We start from the raw sequence: 23,513 nt of genomic DNA on the forward strand, positions 1-23,513 counted from the left end.
ACATACACCTCCAGCAGGTCCTGGCCAATCAAGTCCCAAAGAGCGGAATAGAGCTCGACCGGTAAGCCGTCGCTTCCGTGAGTTTTATTCTTTTCGAAGGACTTGAGGGCCTTGGTCAGCTCATCCAGAGATAGCGGCTGGTCCAGCCTCTCTCGTGTTCCGTCGTCTAGGACCTCCGTGATAGAGGACAGGAACGACTGGGAGGCCGCGCTGTCGGTTGGCTTCGAGTCATACAGACTGGCATAGAAGGATTTGCTGAACCTCATGATGTCAGCCTGAGATGACGTGACCGAGCCATCTTCTTCCTTCAGGCTGCTGAGCACGGAGCTCTCTTTGTGCACTTTCTGGAAGAAGAAACGTGAGCACGTCTCGTCCTGCTCCACCGAGCGGACCCTGGACCGGAAGATTATCTTGGAGGCCTCCGAGGCAAAGAGCGAGGCTTGCTGGCCCTTCACCTCCTTGAGGTCCTCCGTGACATCGACCCTCAACGTCTGCAGCAGGAGCAGGTTCTGCATACTTTCCTGGAGCTGGGGCAGTTTTCCTCGTCTCTCTCTCTCACCTCCTGAACACCTTTGAGGATGAAGAACCTCTTGATGTTCCCTTTTACTGTTTTCCACCAGTCTGCTGGAGACTCAAAGAGGGGCTTTACGGTTCTCCAACCTGCGTAATCCCTCTTGAGCTCCTCAATGTTTCCCGGGGTCAACAGCTTGGTGTTCAGTTTCCACGTTCCCTTACCAGCCCGCTGCTCGTCGTGTAGGTGACAGTCGGCCAGCAGGAGGCAGTGGTCAGAGAAGAACACCGGCTTGACGTCGGTGGATCTGACCGAGAACGTGCGGGACACAAACAGGTAATCTATCCTTGAGCGGATAGACCCGTCTGCCCGTGACCATGTATATCGTTTCTTGCTCCTCTGATGCTGCCTGACCACTCAAATCTTGACTCTAATCTCCAGTACCTGCAATACCCACTTTCACCTCTCCTGATTTAAGTCAGAGTGAGGTTTTAGGAGTTCCAAGATTTTATTGGTTCACAGAATATAGGTGTTGCTGGCGAGATGGTATTTAATGCCTATCCCCAATTGGCATTCATAGGTGGTAGTGAGCTGGTTTGGGGCGGGGGAGTTGTTAGTATGTATATATGCAATGATGTTTAGAACAGACTTACAGGATTTTAATCCAGCCACAAGTCAGGATAGTGTGTAGTCAGAGGGTATCAGTACACGAAGTCCTAGGTTTGCAACTAGTGCTTTGGACCTTCCAGAAGTAAATGAAGTATATTGGGCTTGTGATATCAGCCTGATTACATGTGGAATGAAAAACACATATCATTCTTTGTGTAAGATGTTGTTTAGTCTTCATCTGGAGAATGGCAGCCAATTTGAGTCCTTGTGCCATTTTGATGATAAAGAGAAAACAGTATCATCTACTTGGAACACTGGGAACTTTTCAATTATTGTTTCCCTGTCTCACCCTCCCTTTCAGCACAGATCAGTTAGGCTATGCATCAGTTCCTAATCGCTCATTGAGGCTAGTTGCTATCCCATTGGAAACAGAGAATTGGTTTCTCCTCTGAACCTCCTATATACTGACTTATCCTGTGACATTAGTTGGTTATCTGTGAATCAGTTGCTCAGCACAGTGATCAAACCTGTAGCCTGTATGTTCAGGTGATAAATAGGGAGAATCATTCACAAAGAAGAATTTGTACAGAGTGGATTGAGAGAAACTGTTGCCATTCATGAAAGGTTCAAAACGAGAAGGTAGGAATTTATAGCAATTGGTAAAAGAATCAATGGTTTTGTGTGTGTGTGTTGGAGGCAGGTTCAATTAAAAAATTCAAAGGGGAGTATAATTGGCTGAAAAGAGAGAATGGCACCAAGTCGGTTGTTCATTTGGAAAACCAATGTAGACACGACAGACCAAATGGCCATCTCCTGCGTTGTGACAATTCTGTGATAAATGTTTGATTGTTTGGCAATTGAAAAATGACCTGTTTATTTTTCAGTGTCACTATCTGCGAGATGATGTTTGATTTAGCTGCACGTCTGGTAGAAGCTCGTAACAAAGGTAAGATCCGAGGATTTTGTCAACTGGGACTGCTGTTGAGACAAGATAGTATGTATTAAGCTCAGCATTGGTGCCTTTGCCAGGGAATGGGAGACATTATCTTCTGCATCCCATTCCTGCAAGACCAGGTGTCTGTATGCAGAGAGGGTGGAGGAGAAAGGCAGACAGAGAGACTGTGGTAAATGTCAGTGGTTTATATGCAGGGGTGTAAACATGAACAGTAATTATTCAAAGCTGCAATTTTTCCCAACAATCATGTTTATGTGCTCTTTTATCACTTGAATGCATTCTTATGGAATTGAGAATATGGTGACATTTAAAAAGAATGCATTCCCAGTGTCAACAAAAATGAAAGGAATGTTTAAGAAGCCAAATGTGGGTGTAGTCAAAATGGCTGCATTTTTAAAGATCTCTATTAGTCATAATTTGATCATCATGTAGGTCATAAACTAAACTCTGCAAAAAACTTTGATGACCAATTTGACATCAAAATGTGGATTAACATACCATATTGACTAAAGGGATTTTTGTACATAATGGGGGTCATTTTGTTTTGGAAAATTGACACCACATCAGACCTTTTTTGCAAACCTTGGAGGAACCTACAATATTAAAACATTATGACTGGTTCTTTTTCTCATTATTGTTTGTGGGACTGTCTGGTCAAATAGGCTACCACATTGGCAAACAACACAACAGCTACACTTAGCTTCACATTTCAGGATGTTGCAAAATGAAAATCAGTTGCCATTTTAGCTGCTGTTTTTCTAATTCTCACCTAGTTTTTGATATCATCATGGGCTGTGTTCTCACCAGATTTTATGTTGAGGAATGTATTGAATCAGGTAGTGGCGATGAATGGGTAATGGAAGAGATAGTGATCCACATCTCCCTAGTGAGCAATAGAAGGGTGCTAATGTATTTGGAAAAAGGTGGTATATATTAATTGTCTTTGAGCACATATAAAGAGAAAGCAGCTGTAATACTGGATGTGGGATTAGAGGGGTAAGACTGAGCAAGTCAATAAACTTTGTTTGCAAAGAAAAAGATGTGATCTTTGATCTATATCTCACCAACCAGCGTGGATCTATTAACAGAAGTGGTAACTCACTTTGCCCTCCTCTTTGCTTTTATGCAACCCCCCCCCACCACCCAAAAAAAAACTTTGCCCCCTCCCCTCAACATGTAACAGAATAGAGAAGCAGATTCACCAATCGAAACCCAGTACTCCACCTCAGTAGCAGAGGCATGCGCTGTCATTTTCATTTCATTTTAAATTATTACCTGATATACAGGTCTTCAGTGTGTTTGCTTATAGCATTGTTGCTTTGATAAGAGAAAGCATGAAAGGGTTCAGCAGGAGTGTTGAGTAATCAGATCAGCGATGATCTTGGTGAATGACAGAGCACGCGCGAGACGCTGAGTGGCCTACTCTAGCTCCTTACGTGTAGTTTTACCATTATATTTTAATCATAAGTCTGAGGAACAGAAGTTGACCATTCAGCCCATAGAGACTGCTCTGCCTTTCAATGAGATCACGGCTGATCCCATCATTCTCAACTTCACTTTTTTGCCTTTTCTCCATAACCCTTGAGACTCTTACTGGTTAAAAATCTATCTATCTCAACCTTAAATATACAACAAACATTTTAATTAACCAGCACCAGTGGACCAGGAATGTGCCTGTTGATCAAATATTCCAGATATTCAAGAGGTACGTGTAATCTCAGTAAACCTTGACCAACCGAAGCTTTGAGACATCGAAATCCCTCAGAATCTGTGTTTTTAAAAAAAACACAGTAAGTAATAGAAACTTAATTCACTGAAGAGCTGTATATCAGGTAATAATTTAAAATGAATTAACATCATTGTTATACTTCACTTATGTCATAAATACTCTGACGTCGAGATTGTTCCTGATATTTGAGGCTGGTTTATTTTATTTAATTTTTGTTGGTTTATCAAGAGTACCAGTTGACAAGGCGCCAGTTTAAAACAAAGTTTGCTGTATGTAATGATCCATCTTTGATAGTCTTTTGCAATGAGAAAGTTCCACAAATTCACTCCATTCTGATATAAGAAATTGCTTTTCATCTGTCTTCAATGTGCAACTGCTTGTCCTGAAATTATGCCCTCTGGTCTTACACTCTCCAACATGAGGAAACAACTTTTCCATGTCCACCCTGACAAGTCCCCTAAAAGTCCTGTGTGTTGCAATAAGGTTCCTTTTCATTCATCTACATTTCAATGAGTACAAGTCCAACCTATTCAACTGCTCATAAGACATTCCGTCCATGCCTGGAATCAGTCTCGTGTGCCTTCTCTGGAATGCCCCCAATGCCAGTTTGTCTCTTTTTGGATGGCATGATGGCTGTGGTTAGCACTGCTGCTTCACAGCACCAGGGACCCAGGTTTGATTCCTGCCTCTGGTGACTGTGGAGTTTGCACTTTCTCCCCATGTCTTCATGGGTTTCCTTTGGCTGTTCAGGTTTCCTCCCACAATCCAAAGATGTGCAGGTTAGGTGAATTGGCCATGCTAAATTGTCCGTAGTGTTCAGGGATGTGTAGGTTAGGTGTATTAGTCAGGGGTAAATGTAGAGTAATAGGGGAATTGGTCTGGGTGGGATATTCTTCAGAGGGTTGGTGTGGACTTGATGGGCTGAAGGGCTTGTTTCCACACAGTAAGGATTCTATGATTCTATAAATAAAGGGTTCAAGATTGTTCACAATATTCTATTTGAGGTCTGACTAGTACTTTGTAAATTTTCAGCAAAATCTCCCTAGTTTTATATTCCATTCCCTTTGAAATATAGGCTAACGTTCCATTTGCTTTCTCTTTAACTGCTGAACTTGGATCCTAGCTTTTTATGATTCATGGATGAGGACTCTTAAATCCCTCTGTTCTGCAGGCATCTGCAATCATTCTCTATTTAAATAATAATCAGCTCCGCTATTCTCTGTCAAAGTTTATAACCTCACGTTATCCCACATTATATTCTATCTGCCAAGTTTTTGCCCACTAGCTTAACCTATTTATATCCCTTTGCAGACTCCATGTTATTCTCACCACTTACCTTTCCATTTATTTTGTGTCACATTCAAAAAATTGTATATAATACATTCACTTTCCTCATCCAAGTTATTAATATACTGTACTGGGCTAATAGTAAGATTCTTGGTAGTGTAGATGAGCAGAGGGATCTGTGTCCATGTACATAGATATCTGAAAGTTGCCTCCCAGGTTGATAGGGTTGTTAAGAAGGCATATGGTGTATTGGCTTTTATTGGTAGAGGGATTGAATATCGGAGCCACAAGGTCATGCTGCAGCTGTACAAAACTTTGGTGTGGCCACACTTGGAATATTGCATACAGTTCTCGTCACCACATCATAGGGAGGCTGTAGAAGTTTTGGAAAGGGTTCAGAGGAGATTTATTCAGATGTTGCCTGGCATGGAGGGAAGGTCTTATGAGGAAAGGCTGAGGGACTTGAGGCTGTTTTCATTAGAGAGAAGAAGGTTGAGAGGTGACTTAATTGAGACATATAAGATAATCAGAGGGTTAGATAGGGTGGACAGTGAGAGCCTTTTTCCTTGGATGGTGATGGCTAGCACGAGGGACATAGCTTTAAATTGAGGGGTAATAGATATAGGATAGAGTAGTATGGGTGTGGAACACACTGCCTGCAACAGTAGTAGTAGTCTTGTCTTTTAAACAGTTATTGAATAAACATATAGATGAAAATGGATTAGTGTAGGATAGAAGGGCTTCAGATTGGTTCTACAGGTCAGTGCAACTTCGAGGGCTGAAGGGCCTGTACTGTGCTATAATGTTTTATGTTCCATGTATTCAAAGATAATAATCCCATCGTTGATCCCAACATTAGTTACAAGTTACCATCCTGAAAATGTCCCCTTTATTCCAAAACTCTATCTTCTATTTTTTAGTCAATCCTCTATCCATTCTATGATATGCACAACTATGGGCTCTTGTCTTATTAGGAAGCCTAATGTGTGATATCTTATCAAATGCCTTCTGAAAATCCAAATATATCACGTCCACTGCTTCCCCTTTTATCTATCCTTTTTGTTACCACCTCAAAGAATTCTAGTAAATTTGTCAGACATGCTGACTCTGCTTAATTATATTATGTATTGTTAAATGCACTGCTAGTACACCTTTATTATAGGTTCAAAATTTTTCCAATAACAGACATTAAGCTAACTGGTCTGTAATTACCTGTTCTTTGTCTCCTCTTTTTAACTAAAAGTGTTATATTGGCAGCTTTTCAATCCTCTGAGACTTTTCAGAATCTGAGGATTCCTGGAAGATTACTACTATTACATTCACGCCCTCTAAACTTTTTTAAATATCCCAGGATGCATCCCATTAGGTCCAGGGACATATAGGTCTTTAGCCCCATTAGCTTCCCTAGTACTTTTCTCTAATGATTAGTTCTTGTTTTTATTTCCTCTTCTCCTTTTGCCTCTTGATCATTTAGTAACTTTTCAATGCTATTGGTGTCTTCGGTTGTGAAGACTGTTGCAAGTTATTTATGCAACTCCTGTGCCATTTCCTGGTTCCCCATTATTATTTCCTCAGCCTTATTCTCTAAGGGGCCTGTGTTCACATTGGCTTCTCTCTCCTTTTTTATATATTGAAAGAAGTTTTTGCTGTCCATCTTTATATTACTGACAAGTTCACCCTCAGAGTTTTTTTTCCTCTTTAGTTTTGTTTTGGTTATACGAACATAAGAAATAGGAGCAGGAAAAGGCTATCTGGCCATTTGAGCCCGCTCAGCCATTCAGTAAGATCATGGTTGATTTTTCGTGGCCTTAGATCTACTTACCTGCCCTCTCCCCATAACCCTTAATTCCTTTACTCTTCAAACAATTATCTATCTTAGCTTTATAAACATTCAATGAGGAAGCCTCAAACTACTTCAGTGGGCATGGAATTCCACAGATTCACAATCATCTGTTGGTTTTTAAAACTTTCTTAATCCTATGGCTTACCACTTATCTTTATCATATTGTGTTTTTCTTTCTTTCAATTTTCTGCTATCCTTCACCATAATTGGTTTATCCCCTTCCTAGAACCCTCCTTCCTCACTGAATATTTTCTTTGCCATGAGCCATGAACTATTTTCTTAAATGTCTGCCTGTAGAAAACATTGAAAGGCCACTTTTGGTACAATTCTGGTCACCCTGCTATAGTAAATGTTATTAAACTTGAAAATATGCAAAAAAGATTTAAAAGGATGTTACCAATACTGGAAAGATTGAGTTATAAGGAGAGGATGAGACTTTTTTTTTCCCTGGAGTGTAGGAGGCTGAGGGGTGACCTTATGGGGTTATAAAATCGCGAGGGGCATATATAAGGTGCATAGCCAAGGTCTTTTCTCCAGGGAAGGGGAGTTCAAAACTCGACAGCATAGATTTAAGGAGAGAGGGGAAAGATTTGAGAGAGACCTGAGGGGCATCCTTTTCACATAGAAGGTGGTGTATATGTGGATCAAGCTGCCAGAGGAAGTGGTTAGAGGTAAGTACAATTAGAACATTTAAAAGGTGAGTTGGGCTGAATGGTCTGTTTCAATGCTGCATGACTCTCTGAAAATTGTTTCCAATCTGAGTTGCTCCCCGGGGAAATGAGTGAAACTGTGTTTCTCATTTTGCTGTTGAGCCTTTTGTTGTCTCCTTGCTTTAATATGTCTGTGTGAGTTAAATGTAATTTTTTCCTGTGGGGATGAGGGGGTAAAGAAGACTAAGTCCTGAAAGACTGCTCTCGCTATTATCCATGTCAAGATATCCTCTCTTTCTTGTAAAAAAAAGTTCTAGCAATTTTGTTGGTTGGCTTTGTAACGTTTGCTGCTCCACAGTTGGTAATATTCCTGCATGTATTTAAGCATTCAGAACATTCAGAATGGCCGTTAAGAGGGCCATTAAGGGGTGCAGGGGCAACCAGTTGAAGTTCGAACTCTTACTTGTGTAAAAGAAAAGGCTTAAATATATAGATTGTTCATTGGGATTGTCCCATCTGATTGTACTTTTCTTTATCTTTACAGAAAATGTTCACCCTCTGACTGCCTCTCAAGACCGCGAGTCCTTTTCAACGGAACTGGCTAGCAGTAAAGAAGACAAGAAATCATCAGAGCCAGAAAGCAACCCAGTGCCAAGAGAGGGAGCCAGCGCAAAGGTTAGGCTACCTCCTGATTATTAAAGGAACTAGTTGTGTTGATCCAGGTCAATTCCTCCCACCGCTGAGGATTCAGATATCAGGGAGAACCTATTTTTGGTGTTAGTAAAATGGGAGGCTAAGAGGTAGTCCAGTAGAGCTTTTGTATCCAAAGGGTAACTGCTTCAACATAAGGAGGCCACTGAAGCTGACAGTGTGAAGATGGAGCAGAATTGTGACCTGGAGTCTCTGGGTATAGGCAAGTCTGGAGTATGTAGTGTTTCAAGTTTATTGAATGATAGTAGTGAGGACTGGACCTGAAGGTGAGCCTGGCAGAGTCTTTGGGGCCAGGGGAAGATGATTAGTCGAGAGGGTTTTCTGGACACGTCTGCCACCGCAGTTATTTGCTGTAGGATTTTTAAAATACATTCACTGAAAGTGGGCATTACCTACTGGGCCAGTGTTTATTGACCATCCCTACTTGCTCTTGAGAAGGTGGTGTTAAGCTAATTTCTTGAATTGTCTGTGGTGTGACACCTGCAGGGCTGTTAGGAAGGGAGTTTCAGGATTTTGATTCTGTGTCAGTGCTGGAACAACAATTTAGTTCTAAATTGGGATGATGTGTTTCTTAGAGAAGAATTTACAAATGGTGGTGTTGCCTTGTAACTGCAGCCCTTGTCCTTCTAGAAGATAGGTGTTGTGAGTTTAGAGGGTGCTGCTAGAGGTAGTGAATGTAATAAAGCACCTATGTCAGGAATGACAATAAAAGCATAACTTTGGGAGCTGATGGGTTGGATTGAACTAGCAATAGATTCAGTCTGGTTTTTGAAAGTGAACATGAGTCTGTGATCCTTTGTTGACCCTGCAACACTAAAAATATCCTGGTTTTTACATGACAGTAACGTGTTCCTGACATATAAATAACCTATGGAAATCATCCCAGAACATCTGATCTGTTTCTGTCCCATATATAACCTGAATAATAACATCCTTTTCCCTAAGGATTGTATGACAAAATGTAGAAAGTGAGGACTGCAGATGCTGGAGATCAGAGTCGAGAGTGTGGTACTGGAAAAAGCACAGCAGGTCAGGCAACATCCGAGGAGCAGGAGAATCGACATTTCGGGCACAAGTCCTTCTCCAGGAATGAGGCTTGTGGGTCAGAGGGCTGAGAGATAAATGGGAGCAAGGTGGGGTTGGAGTGGAAGGTAGCTGAGAATGCAATAGGTAGATGAAGGTGAGGGAGAAAGTGATAGGTCAGAGAGGAGAGTGGAGCGGTGAGATGGGAAAGGTGATGGACAGGTCAGGAGGGCAGTGCCGAGTTGGAGGCTTGAGACTGGGATAATGTAGGGGGAGGGGAAATGAGGAAACTTTTGAAATCCACACTGATCCCGTGTGGTTGCAGTGTCCCAAGCCGGAATATGAGACTTTCTTCCTCCAGGTGTCTGGTGCTAAGGGTTTGGCAATGGATGAGGCCCAGGAACTTCATGTCCTTGATGGAGTGGGAGGGGGAATTGAAGCGTTCAGCCACGGGACGATGGGGTTGGTTGGTGCGGGTGTCCCAGAGATATTCTCTGAAATGATCTGCAAGTAGGTATCCTGTCTCCCGATGTAGAGGAGACCACGTCGGGTGCAACGGATACAGTAGATGACATTGGTGAAAGTACAGGTAAATTTCTGTCTGATGTGGGAAAGATCCTTTGGGGCCTTGGACAGAGGTGAGGAGAATGATGTGGGCGCAGATTTTTCACTTCCTGCGGTGGCAGGAGAAGGTGCTGGGAGTGAATTGTTGGCTGGTGGCGGGGTGTGGACTTGACGAGGGAGTTGTGGAGGGAATGGTCTCTCTGGAACGCTGATGGGATAGGGAGGGATATATATCTTTGCTGGTGTGGAAGTGGCGGAGAATGATGCAATGTATGTGGAGGTTGATGGGGTGGAAGGTGAGAACTATGACGGGGTTCTGTTCTTATTGCATTGGAGGGATGGAGTTCAAGGGTAGTGGTGCAGGAAGTGGAGAAGATGCAAGGTGTGCCTAAAAATTAACTGTAAATAGTTCAAGAATGATATAGATCTTGTAGGTGTCAGTGAAAACAGAAGGTGCAACATTTTCACCCCAAAAGCACTTAAAAGGCAAAGACAGTTCTTCGCCACTGATTTTTTTTCCCATACTCTGACTAGTCTTCTATTTCTTTGGTGAAATAGCGACACTTCAGATTGTGGCATTTCTATCATTAAAAGCAGTGTGGGCCTGACTCCCTTATCACATGATTAAGACTGATAAAGTGTGGTGCTGGATAAAGCACAGCATCTGAGGAGCAAGAGTCACGTTTCAGACTTGACCTTTCATCAGGCCCAAAACGTTGATTCTCTTGCTTCTCAGATGCTGCCTGACCCGCTGTGCTTTCTCCAGCACCACACTTTATAGACTCTGACTTCACCAGCATCTGCAGTCCTCACTATCTCCTACATGATTAAGGCCAATATTTGGAGGATGAAACCTACCCAACCCCAATAAGCCTGTAACTGACAAAATAAGAATTCCCTGAAGAGAAACTTCCACAAGCTATTTGAATGCATTTTGGGTGTGACTTTAAGCAGCGTCCGTTAACATCCTGTGGGGGTTATAGTAGCTGGAAACAATCCTTACTTTATGTTCACACATTCGCTCTTCTGACTCGAGCAAGGGCTTGGTAAAAAAACAGGAAAATTCTGGTTAGCTCAGCTGGATCTGGCAGCATCAATGGAAAGAGGAACCAAAGTTAACATTACAGGTTGATGCAAAATCACAGGCCCTAAAATATTAACTCTGTTTTTCTCTCTTCGCAGATACTTCCATATCTGCCTTGTCTTCCAGCCTTTTCTGTTTTCATTTCAGAATTGTAGCATCTGCAACATTCTGTTTGCTGCGTTTTTTTAAAAAATGCATAAGAAATGTTTTTTTCAGTCGATAAAATGGATGTTTTGGCACAATCTGATGTTGCAGTGGCTGATGAGCTGCTTTTGTGGTGAAGTAGCTCCATCTGCTGGTATCTGTTGGTGTTTTAGCAAAAAACAATAACTTGCATTTGTATAATGTGGTAAAATGTCTTGAATTGCTACCCAGGATTGTTATTGAACAAAATTTTACACCCAGCCACATCAGGAGATATTCGTCCAGGTGAACAACATCTCTCAAATAGATTTTAAGAAACTTTGGAAAAGGAGTAGAAAGAATTATAAAGAGAATTTCAGAGTTTTGGACCTTGTACATTGAAGTTTAGCTACCAGTGGAAATTGGATGGAGCTTAGATATGTTGGAGCATTCTAGGACTTGCAGAGATGACAGAGATGGGAGGAGACAGGGAAGAGATCTGAGAACTACAATGGGAACTTTAAAATCAGGCCGTTTTTTCACTGGGGACCAGTATAAGTCAGCAAGGACAGAGGTGATAGGGAACTTAGGAGATGGGCAGCAGAGTTTTGGATGAGTTTAAAATGATAAAGGAAGAGAGGCTTGCCTAGAAAGTCTTTAATTGTCAAGGGCATTGATGAGGGTTTCAGCAACAGATGAGCTGAGGCAGTGATAGAGTCTAGCATTCTTATATGTGGACATAAGCTATCTTCTTGATGACCCCAAGATGGGCTTCTAACCCCAAACAGGTCATGTATGATGCCATGGTTGCAAACAATCTTGTTCAGCCAGGGAGAGGAATTGGAATTTCTCATTATTCAGAAATGGATGAACATCTGGATGGGTATATGAATAGGAAGGGTTTGGAGGGATATGGGCGAGGTGCTGGCAAGTGGGACTAGATTCGGTTGGAATATCTAGTCGGCATGGACGAGTTGGACCAAAGGGTCTGCTTCCATGCTGTACACCTCTATAACACTAAGACTCTTTACAACCATGATATCATACATGACTCCAACATGAATTTCTAACGGCATCCAAGTCATCAGGAAGATTGTCTGTTTCCACATATGAGAATGCTGGACACTCTCACTGCCTCATCTCATTTCTTGCTGAAACTCTCATCCATTCCCTTGATGCCTTGACAATTTCCAGGCCAGCCTACCATCCTTTATAAACCAAGTAGACTAACAAAATAACTTTTTGTTTTAAAACCTTCTACCCCAATAAAGTAAGCAAAAATTTAAGAGATCTGTGTTTTCTCATCTCTCATAACAACTGTAGAACTCATTGCCGTAAAACAAAATTCAAATGCAGAAATATTAGGAGAAAATGGTAGAGATATTGTTTGTACAGTACTCTAGAATTGAATCACTTAGTGCCAAATGTTGAGTAGCAGCTCAGCTATTTTTGGAAGTTCATATATTGAAATTGGGATTTGAAATTAAGATTAAAATTTTAAATGGAGTTGAGTACTCTTAACAATGGAATACTTTGTAATGATCCTGAAAACAAAAATTGTCTTCAGTCCTTTTTCTTTTTGATTTATCCAGTCATTTATTTTATGTGGGGGTGTTTGATTAAACCTAAACCCTAACCTTGTGATATTCAGGATACCTCCTTAGCTGCAAATATCCAGACTCCAGGCTTCACCTCTCTCACATTTTGCTGATCACGAGTTCCATGGCTCTTGCTCTTTTACATTCAGCCCCAAGTGGGAGAAAGTTTTGATTTTATAGTTAAGAGCTTCACCAAGGATTGGGTACTAGGGATGAGCAGTAAATGCTGGGCCAGTCAGCGATGCTCACATCCCATAAGAGAATAAGAAAAAAAGAGAAAGGTGGCACCATCCTTCAGTGGCTGTCTCAATTAGCTGCTCTATTCTTGCAGTGGGGCTTGAGCCCAGCACCTACCACCCAGCCTGACTGTACTCTTTAGGTAACCGAACCCCTCTGAGGAGTGTGCTGGGAAAGAAAAAGCCAGTCGATCAAAGCACTCTGTCTCATCCAGATTCTTTACTTGGAAACAATTCTTTATGTCAGCACTTAATGACTTCTCAAGACCAAAATTCCAGAGCTCCAGGTTGAGGTCTCTACTCTGGGTCTAACTATTCAATGCTTTGCCATTTCTTATTTCCAGGAAGGATGTTGCAAGGTAGATGATGGCATCCAACTGCTTGTCGAGATGTTTCCATCCTGCAGTCTGTCAGTCATGCACAAAGCTTTGTCTGTGGCTAAAGGCAACTTGGATTATGCGGTGCAGTTAATCATGGAGGGTAGGGTGAAGCAACCTGAAGCTGAGGTATGTTCACTTGGGGCATTCAAGTGAGAAAGCAAAACCTTAAATTGTCTATGTTAGTGTTATTGTAACTGTAATGTTAAACTAATAGTTCAATGGTTATTCCTAATGTTTTTACATTACCCTGGAAATTATCTCACCATTATACACATTTAATTACTGGAGATGTGTCACTCTGAAGGTGTGCCAGAAATGGAGTGCTGAGGGAACACTCTGGTTTTTTGGGTGTGTGTGGTGCACTGCAGAAAGGGGCATTGGCAACTTGTAAGTACCTTGGATTTGCACACCAGCAAAAAATGCTTAAGGCCATTGAATTTGGACGGAGCTACCTTTGGTCACAGGTCTGAATAGATCTTTCAGGATCTCCTTCGCTCGCCCCAAATAAGCAAGGGCCTTGAAAAAAGTACAACAAAAATAGGCCAACATCGTTATCAACTTTAGGAAGCAGGCTGAGGAAATCCTTCCAGAGAAACCTCCAAGATGGACGTCTTTGCTGCCAGAAAAATCCAAGAAAAGTGTGGAGGAATACCCCAAAAACTCTTCATTGCTTTCATGAGTCCGACTGAGGGATTTGACTGTGAGTTGCAAGGCTGTGTGGATTGTATTTCAAAGATTTGGATGTTCATGAAACTTTATCACAATCCTTCAATTGCTTCATGACCTGACTGCAGCTGTCTTGAATGGGAGATATGAAACAAACAGGACATCAGGACCAGGGTCAAGCAAGGCTATCCTTTTATTGCCCATCTCTAACCAAGTGTCTTGCTAGGGCAATTTCACAGGGCAGGTTAAAGACAACCACATTGCTGCACATCTGAAATGATGGTAGTCTCATTCCACATTAGTGGACCAGCTGGATACTTTGAACAGTCATGGTCACCATTATTGAGACCAGCTTTTTTTAAAAAAAAATCTAATTTGACCAACTGAATTTAAATTCCACCTGTTACCATGATGGACTTTGGACCTCTATCTCCAGAGTATTAACCTGGGATTTCCTGATTACTAGTTCTATGACATTACAACTTCACCAGTATCTCTGCCATTAAACTCCCAAGTCAGCTGAGACCAGTCATTTATTTTACCACTCATATACAAACTGAAATGTGTTAAGCCGTTCCATACCTTGGAATGTACATTTCCCAAAAGTGAAGGAACCTTGGGTGACAAGGGATGTAGAACATCTAGTCAAGAGGAAGAAGGAAGCTTGCTTCAGGTTGAAGAAGCAAGAATCAGGTGGGGTTCTAGAGAGTTAGAAGGTAGTCAGGAAGGAACTGAAGAATGGACTTAGGAGAGCTAGAAGGGGACATGAAAAGTTTTAGCAGGCACTTCACATTTATGTGAGGAACAAGAGGATGGCCAGAGTGAGGGTAGTGTTGATCAGGGATAGTGGAGGGAACTTTTGCCTGGAGTTGAAGGAGGTAGGGGAGGACCTCAATGAATACTTTGCTTCAGTATTCGCTAGTGAGAGGGACCTTGTTGTTTTGAGGACAGCGTGAAACAGGGCTGACTTATTCGAACAGGTTGATGTTAAGAAGGAGGTTGTGCAGAAAAGTTTGAAAAACATAAGGATAGGTAAGTCCCCTGGGCCAGAGGGGATATTCCCAAGGTTAGTACAGGAAGCGAGGGAAGAGATTCTGTGCCTTTGGTGATTATCGTTGCATCTTCACTGTCCACTGGAGTAATGCCAGATGATTGTAGGGTGGCCAATGATATTCCCTTGTTCAAGAAAGGGAATAGGGATAATCCTGGGAATTACAGACCAGTCAGTCTTATGTCTGCCCTGGGAAAATTATTGGAGAGGATTCTGAGACACAGGATTTATGGTTACTTAGAAAACCATAGTTTGATTAGAGATAGTCAGCATGGCTTTGTGAGGGGCAGGTCATGCCTCACAAACCTTAGCAAATTCTTTGAGGATGTGATAAAACACCATTGAAGGTAGAGCAGTAAATCTGGTGTACATGGATTTTAGCAAGGCATTTGATAAGGTACCCCATGGTAAGCTCATTCAGAAAGTAAGGAGGCATGGGATACAGGGAAATTTGACTGTCTGGAAACAGAATTGGCTGGCTCATAGAAGACAAAGGGTGATGGTAGATGCAAAGTATTCAGCCTGGAGCTTGGTGACCAGTGGTCTTCTGCCGGGATCTGTTCTGGGACCCCTGCTCTTGACTTGAATGAGGAAGTGGAAGTGTGGGTTAGTAAGTTTGCTGATGAGACAAAGGTTGGTAGAGTGGTGGATAGTGTGGAGGGCTGTTGAAGATTGCAGCGAGACATTGACAGGGCAGAACTGGGCTGAGAAGTGGCAGATGGATTTCAACCTGAAAAAGTGTGAAGTCATTCATTTTGGAAGGTCAAATTTGAATGCAGAATACAGGGTTAAAGGCAGGATTCTTAGCAGTGTGGAGGAACAGAGGGTTCTTGGGGTCCAAGTCTGTAGACCCCTCAAAGTTGCCACCCAAATTGATAAGGTTGTTCAGAAGGCATATGGTGTATTTGCTTTCATTAACAGGGGGATTGATTTTAAGAGCCATGAGATTATGCTGCAGCTCTATAGAGCCGTGGTTAGACAACACTTGGAATATTGTGTTCAGTTCTGATTCCTGAAGAAGGGCTCATGCCCGAAACGTCGATTCTCCTGCACCTTGGATGCTGCCTGACCTGCTGTGCTTTTCCAGCAACACATTTTCAGTTCAGTTCTGGTTACCTCATTATAGGAAGGATGTGGAAGTTTTAGAGAGGGTGCAGAGGAGATTTACCAGGATGCTGCCTGGGCTGGAGGGCATGTCTTATGAAGAAAGGTTGAGGGACTTAAGGCCTTTCTCATTGGAGCGACAAAGAGTGAGAGGCGATTTGATAGAGGTGTACAAGATGATGACAGGCACAGATAGTGTGAATAGTCAAGGACATTTTCCCCTGGGCAGAAATGGCTATAACAACTTGGCATAATTTTAAGGTGATTGGAGGAAGGTTTGAGATGTCAGAGGTCGATTCTTTACACAGAGAGGTGGGGTGCGTTCAATGCACTGTCCGCGGTGGTAGCAGAGTCAGATACATTAGGGACATTTAAGCGACTCGTGGATAGGCATATGGATGATAGTAAAATGAAGGGTATGTAGGTTAGTTGATCTTCGAGTAGGATAAAAGGTCAGCACGATATCGAGGGTCGAAGGGCCTGTACTGTGCTATGTCCTGCACATGTGCCAAAGGATCAGTGGGTCAAGAATTAGCTTGCTCAGTCACATAGACCCATGACAAAAACACTCAACTCTAAGTAGGCATTCTCCGTGAGTTGAAGAGCAGCCAGTAACTACCTTGACATCCATGCTGCCACTTTTTCTACAATTATAATCAAATAACAGTTCTTCATAACTTCAGATATAGCTTTAATTGTGACAAAGTTTTAATTTACCAGAACATTATTTTTACATTTGTTATAGTGCAAATGCATACATTACAAAATGCATGTAATCCATGTATATGAGCTGGGGATATTTGGCTGTATTTCTTAATTCTGCTCCGATATTAGGCCGATCCAAGTGGATGCTGCTGTTTTGTGCACCGGGGAGTGCAGTCGTCGTCGTCATCATTATCATCATCTCTTTGTGCAACTCATCTGCGCCAACCAGATCCTAAACTGATTTCGTCCATTTGCCAGCATTTGGCCCATATACCTATTCCTATTCATGTACTCATCCAGATGCCTTTTTCATGTTGTAATTGTATCCACCATCACCAACACCTGCGGCAGCTCATTCCATCATACCCTAACCTCGTCTTAACCCTCCACCCTATCTTCTGTACTCTCCCATTCCAACCCTGAATGAGATTAATTTCTGTATTCAGTAATTTGCTGAAATACAGATTGAGTAAGCCAGCCAGCTGGAATCACTGGCATTACTTGCTTCATTTTGGCTCTGATAAGCCATTAGCCAATGTAAAGAGTGAGTAGATGAAGTTCGGAACTATGTACTGCAGATTCAGTATGGTATAATTTCCATTTACCTGTGTCATGTTTTATGTTTGATTTTTCAGGAAACTCTCCCCAAAGCAGATAAGAAAATCAAAGCAAGCATCTTGGAGAAGTGAGTATTAAGTTCTGTGAACAGCAGCACTTGGAGGAAGAGAATTTGTGTTTCCATATGTCTCCATATGTAAACAAAGAAAACAGAATAGTACAGGAATACAGGATAATGTTTCTCAAAACAATTTACTGGTTGGGGAAAACGTTTAGATGAGAAAGAACAAAGTTAGTGGAGTGTGAAACAGACACAGAATTTTGAGAGAGGTTTTATTTTATAAATGAAAAGGGATAAGTTTAAGGAATGGCAGAGGATGGGAATAAAGTAGCTGAAAGATTAACATGGCGAGCAGGAGTAGGCCATTTGTCCCAAAGAGCCTGCTCCTCAATTCAAACAGATCCCGGCTGATCTTCTTTCTCTGTGCCATTTTCCTGCACTATTCCTTGATAACTTTAATATTTAGAAATCTATCATGAATACACTCAATGATAGAGCCTCTTCAGCTTCCTGGGTTAGAGAGTTCCAAAGATTCACCTCTTTGAGTGAAGAAATTCCTCTTTATTTCAGTCCTAAGCACTTGGCCCATATCTTACAAGGACTGTGTTCCTGGTTTTTGATGCCATCTGCAAGGGGGATCCATCTGCATCTAATACTATTTCTGGACTAGACAATGAGCAGCAATCTACTAGGTAGCAGAGAGGATTAGGGAACGGTTTTTAAGAACTCCTCCATGGCTTATGAATAATATTGGTAAACCCTGTATTTGTTTCCCATCCCCAATTGCCCTTGTAGGTGTATTTGTAGAGAATCTTAGTTTCAGATTTTCTAGTACATGTGGTTTACAAAAATAAAATGGACATCCTCATGCTTCTGAACTTGTTTTGAAAGGAAATTTAAAGCAAACTGAGATGTTTCCAAGTGAATTGAACTAACCTTGATAACCAGTCTACCATGAGGAAACTTGTCAAACATCTGACTGAAGTCTGCATAGATCATGTCTACTGCTCCACCCATGTCAATTCATTGTTACTTTGTCAAAAAAATTGACGAAAGCAATATGACTCTCATTAGCGAAGTACACATTAAATCAAATAGGAATGAAATTTTAGATGCACTGGCTAGATGGCTACCAGAATAAAGTTTTGTATCCTTTGCACAGACTCTGTTATTCTTCCTGGGTAAAGTATGTTTTCAATATTGCTATTCCAGGTATATGATGGTGGATAATGAGGACGACGTCAAAACACACAAGCCTACTGCACCCAAAGCGGTAAGAGATTATCTGGAATGTAAATCTTGGATCAGGACTTAATGGGCATGATCAACACCGCTATTCACATTGAGCTTTGCTGCGCCTCGCCCACCATATATGTTGTAAAATCCTTCAATGTCCGCACTCCATGCCACTCCTGTAATCCCTGCTAGCCCTTCCATTCTGCAATCTCAACTCCCAATAAAGCCTTCAACCATAACACACCAGTGATCTGGAATTGTACTGGATATCAATAAAATCTGACAGTACAGACAGAGACCATGTGGCCCATCATGTCAATGCCAGCTCCTATAGGCCCACTCTTCCTGCCCATTTCTCATGGTCTTGCCTTTGCAGAAACTTACTGAGTTCACTATTGAAAGCTGTGATAGAATGTTTAAATACCTTTTCAGGTTGTGCATACTAGATCAAGAGGAAAGTGTTATTACCACTAATTACATTTGGTAATGAGTGCTAAAGTCCATTTCTCCCATTGTTAAGCACACAAGGAAGTTGTTTAAAACCATACCAGTTGCTGGTCATATGATTGAGACCTGAGCTGTTAATGTTCCAAACCTTATCTCTGCAGTGCTAAGGGAAAAAAAGGAGGACTGATTGGGATTAATTTAGACAGTTCTTACAAAGAAATGTCATGGGCAAGATGGCTTCCTCTTGCAATGCTATAAGATTGTTTTCTATTTACTGTTAATGAACTGTGCTGTATTGGTCTTACTTGCTTGTTGTGTCTTCTACTTTCCTTTACTCATTTCCAGCAGATACATTGTTAGTTATTTTAATTGACCTGTACTATTCAGTCCAAATGAAGCAGAAGACTTGCCATTTCTCTGTGACTACTCCAGTACTACATAAGTAACTCCCTGCTAAACAGTGTAAATGAGCATTTGGCCCTCCAGGGAGTGTCAGTACAAGCACCTATGGTATTTTGATCGTATCCTACACTGATGCAGTGTCAACAGAGTGCCTCCCTCTTGATGTAAAAATTATCATTCAAGTATAGATTAGTAGAAGTAAAAACATGGCTAGATAATTTTAACAAAAAAATTTGAGGAAAGGTTAAAATTGGACATTCCAAGTAGCTAAGCCTGTGTGTTGCTTATAAATAGAGTCCAGCCAATGAAGAATGCAAGGCACAGGAAATTCTGTGCTGTAAGCTGTTAATATAAAGGTTGGCCTTTGAATGAAGAAGTGCAGAAATGAATTGCATAGCTGAATTAAACAATTAGTTGTGTTTATCATTTTGGAAAACTTTCCTTTATAATTCAAGAACTAGATGAAGTCATTTGCAAAAATGTTTTGAATGATGTGATAGACCATTGACCAGGATAGTTTAGCAAAATGATCTTTATGCCAGTTTGCAATTTGCTTAATTATGTCAGCGCAACATTGTGGGCCAAAGGGCCTGTACTGTGCTGTAATGTTCTACGTGTCTACCTGTGCAGTTATGATTTCTTGCTGTAATTCAACCATGTAAATTAGGTCCAAATCTGACAAATTTAAGAAATAGCATGATGTCCAAAATCTCAGACCCTGGATCTGAGCACAAAGTGATATATTTTTCACAAAATTGATCTCATTCGCTTGATACACTTAGTCATGTTTCAAGTACAATAAGTGACCCATCACTTCAATTTCCACAACACAGGTGCTCAGGAAGACTATTGAAATACTTGTTTTTTTTAGAAATGGGGCCTCTGACTTCAAGGAAGTCAAATTAATCTTTACAAATATTGTATTTACTGAGTCCAGTTCTAGGCACCAGAACATTAGCAAGAATGCAAAGGCCTTGGAGAGATATGGAAGACATTTATGCTGGGGTGAAGAACTTCAGTTATAGGGAGAGATTTTGAGAAGCTGAGACATTGGGTGCAGGCTCAGACAGTCCAGGTAATAGAGGGATGTGGTGAGTGAGAAGACATCAAGAGAAGCTCCTTCAAGGGCATTCTCTTCTGCTATCTGGTTTGGTTCAATATATTGATTCTCACCAAATCAACAGGAAAATCTGAGGGAACTACCCAGCAGAATAGGAACAGCTATAGAGCTATCGAAGTAATTTTGACCTGGTGACAGCAAAAGAAAGGCAATATAGTTCCTTGTTCATATGGTCTGAGCTCAGGGGGCAGCTTGAAGATGGCACATACTTTCGTCACACCAGTTTGGTTTGAAGGCAAAGTAACTGGCTGTAGCCCAGTGCTTCCCAAATATTTTCCTAGTGCGACCCTATTTTGAGGCTTGGTAAAGGTCATGATTCTATAGTTTGTGGTACAGTGTGGAGGAGCAGTGCAGAAGACCTCAGAGCAGGGAGAGGGATTCAGCCATTGCTGCCTTCGAGCTCACAATCCTATATGGTCCTGACCACTTTGGGATGCCCTGCTCTGGCTTTAATCATGTCCCAGGACATCCCACATCCATCCATCCACATCCAAATTTTCTGTTGCCAACAATTTGTAATACACAGTGGGAATAAATGGGCACCACCAGATTGGTTTTTGACTGATAGAGCTGTCTCCTCTGCTTCCTACCAGGCTCCCAAGAAGCTTATCCGATACATAGACAACCAGGTGGTGAGCACAAAGGGAGAACGATACACTGAAGTCAAGAAAACTGAAAGTGAAGAAATGAAGAAAACCTACATCAACCTTAAACCTGCCAGGAAATATAAATTCCACTGAGATGCCAATTGAGTGCTTCCCAGACAGATCCAGCATGGGCTAACTTCATTCCCTTATTTCCTGTATCCAACAAAGTTCAAGGATAAAATATTTTTTCTTTTCAGAACTGGACAATGGGTGGGGGTAAGAGTGCAAAGCATACATTTGTCTCTTTCTTACAAAGGGGTCTATGTCACTTAATCACTGAGAATGCTGATTTCCTTGTTAAGACCCCAGCAATATTTTTTCCATTGTACATTGTTACTGTGAGCACTGCACTATTGCAGCTTAGGGCTCTGCATCTGGTGTATACAAATACAGTAACATTGTACAGCTGAATTCACTGACACACTGCTTCAGAACAGCATTATCTAAATGTGGCCTTGATGTCATTACTTCAGTAGATTTTTTAAACTTTAACTCTCCTCCCATAGTGTTAAATAGATAAACATTTTTCAGTGTGGGTTTGGACAAAGTATTTTTAAAACATTGTCCCTCTTCAAGTCAATTAATTGGTCAAGCAGGGATCCACTGATGATCTCAAAGTGTTTCTATTACTCTGTGTGCTCACTTCAGAGGCTTCTATGACCAACAGAGCACCTTAAAGGAAAAGTGCAGTCATTTCATTTAGATGTCTCTAGCTGCAACTCACTTTGAGCTCCCTTTGATAAATTGGTGCAAATGGGATTCATTATTTGTTGGAGGAGCTAAAGACTTGATTTTTAATTTTTTTTTAATCAGGAAAGCTACTTCCCTTTTAAAAAATTTACTGAGTGGAGTAGCCTAATTTTAAATTATTTTTTATGAATAGAGCTAAAATTAGGTTTTAGTTTGTTATAAACTTATAATGGTTCATGAAAGAATAGGAGCAAGAAAGTTTGAACACCTCAGATGTACAGACTGATCAGAATGTAAAATTTCTCAGTACATGTGTTCTTCAATGCTGTATCTCCCCAGCTGGAATTTGGTTAATATATAATATTAGTATGGCACTTTAAAAATGATTGTGGTTTTGTCGATAATGATTGAAGCAGTGGGATGAGTTGAGGTTTTAGACAGTTTTGTTTTAATCACTGTACCTGTCTGTGAAAGAATATAGCAATCTATAAAGTAAATAATTTGTACTGCTTTTATTATAATCTGTTCCCTTATGTTTACAGTATGTATGATTCTGTGTTCTGTGGCACTGTTTACATTCAGTAAATTTGCTGTGTTGCTTCTCAGTAATAAAATGGGTTTTGATAGTTTTGCTATCAGCATGCTGCCTGATATTTTTCATTTCCTTCAAGGAAAGGAACCTTCCTCCTTGACCTGGTCTGGGCCAACACACACTGGCTAAAAGATAGTCTAGTAGCAAACTGCACTAGTGTACAAACAATCATTAGAAAGACCCACCTCATAGCATTGATGATATCGCTGTATCAGAACAATAACTGGTTAAATCAGCATCCCTAATCAAGAACACTTGGCAAATACTGTAGTTCTTGAGCTCAATTATTCAGGTGAGAAAATGAACTTTTTCTCAGGATATTCCCAAGTGATTCATAACCACGACACATTTTCTTTAAATAAGTTATTTATTGTGCAGAAATTGGCTACTTTTGTTTGCCAATGTTCATAGACAGCAGTGACCAGGGCTGACAGTTGGTCAGGATTCCCAGTCCTTTGTAAACATTGGCCAGGACATCAGAGATAATCTTTCATGGCTCAGCTGGAAACCATATGACTGACAGCTTAGCTTCCCTTCAATACTGCATTGTAATTTCAGCTCAGATTATGTCTCAAAGTACTGGAATGGAGCATGGACCCACAGCCTTCTAACAATAGAGCTGTATGTGAGTTTCAGTTTGAAAATAATTATGCAATTAATTTCTTGAGCTAAGAATGTTCAGATCAAGATCATTGGCTTGTCTTCTCAGATGAGACAATGGAGATTTACTAAAATAGTACCAAAAATGATACTGACTACTGATCTTGAAGACTACAGAAGCTGACATTATTCACCAGGGAGATAAGACTAGGGGTGATTTACAGGATATTTAAGATTGAGTGTGTTTCAAAAGAGTAAATAAAAATCTGTTTCTACTGACAAGTTTATAGGTAATGAACATACACTGACTTAAGTTGCAAGTACAGAAAAT

The 23,513-nt window shown here is 41.1% G+C and overlaps 1 protein-coding gene across 4 annotated transcripts in view; it reads left to right on the plus strand.

Moving 5' to 3' along the window:
- Positions 1-22,490, plus strand: part of cuedc2 (CUE domain containing 2) — a 34,038-nt gene extending 11,548 nt beyond the window's left edge. For 3 of the 4 annotated variants that reach the window (XM_043678740.1, XM_043678742.1, XM_043678741.1), the window contains exons 4-9: positions 2,005-2,066; positions 8,129-8,259; positions 13,268-13,429; positions 17,465-17,514; positions 18,661-18,721; positions 21,247-22,490. In XM_043678740.1, the coding sequence (XP_043534675.1) occupies positions 2,005-2,066; positions 8,129-8,259; positions 13,268-13,429; positions 17,465-17,514; positions 18,661-18,721; positions 21,247-21,393 (613 nt within the window). In that variant the 3' untranslated portion in view covers positions 21,394-22,490. The remainder of the gene's footprint in view (positions 1-2,004; positions 2,067-8,128; positions 8,260-13,267; positions 13,430-17,464; positions 17,515-18,660; positions 18,722-21,246) is intronic. The other variant, XM_043678743.1, reaches the window with a different exon arrangement.
- Positions 22,491-23,513: the final 1,023 nt, after the last annotated feature.

This window comes from Chiloscyllium plagiosum, chromosome 38, assembly GCF_004010195.1.
Source record: "Chiloscyllium plagiosum isolate BGI_BamShark_2017 chromosome 38, ASM401019v2, whole genome shotgun sequence".
Classification (NCBI taxonomy): Eukaryota; Metazoa; Chordata; class Chondrichthyes; order Orectolobiformes; family Hemiscylliidae; genus Chiloscyllium; species Chiloscyllium plagiosum.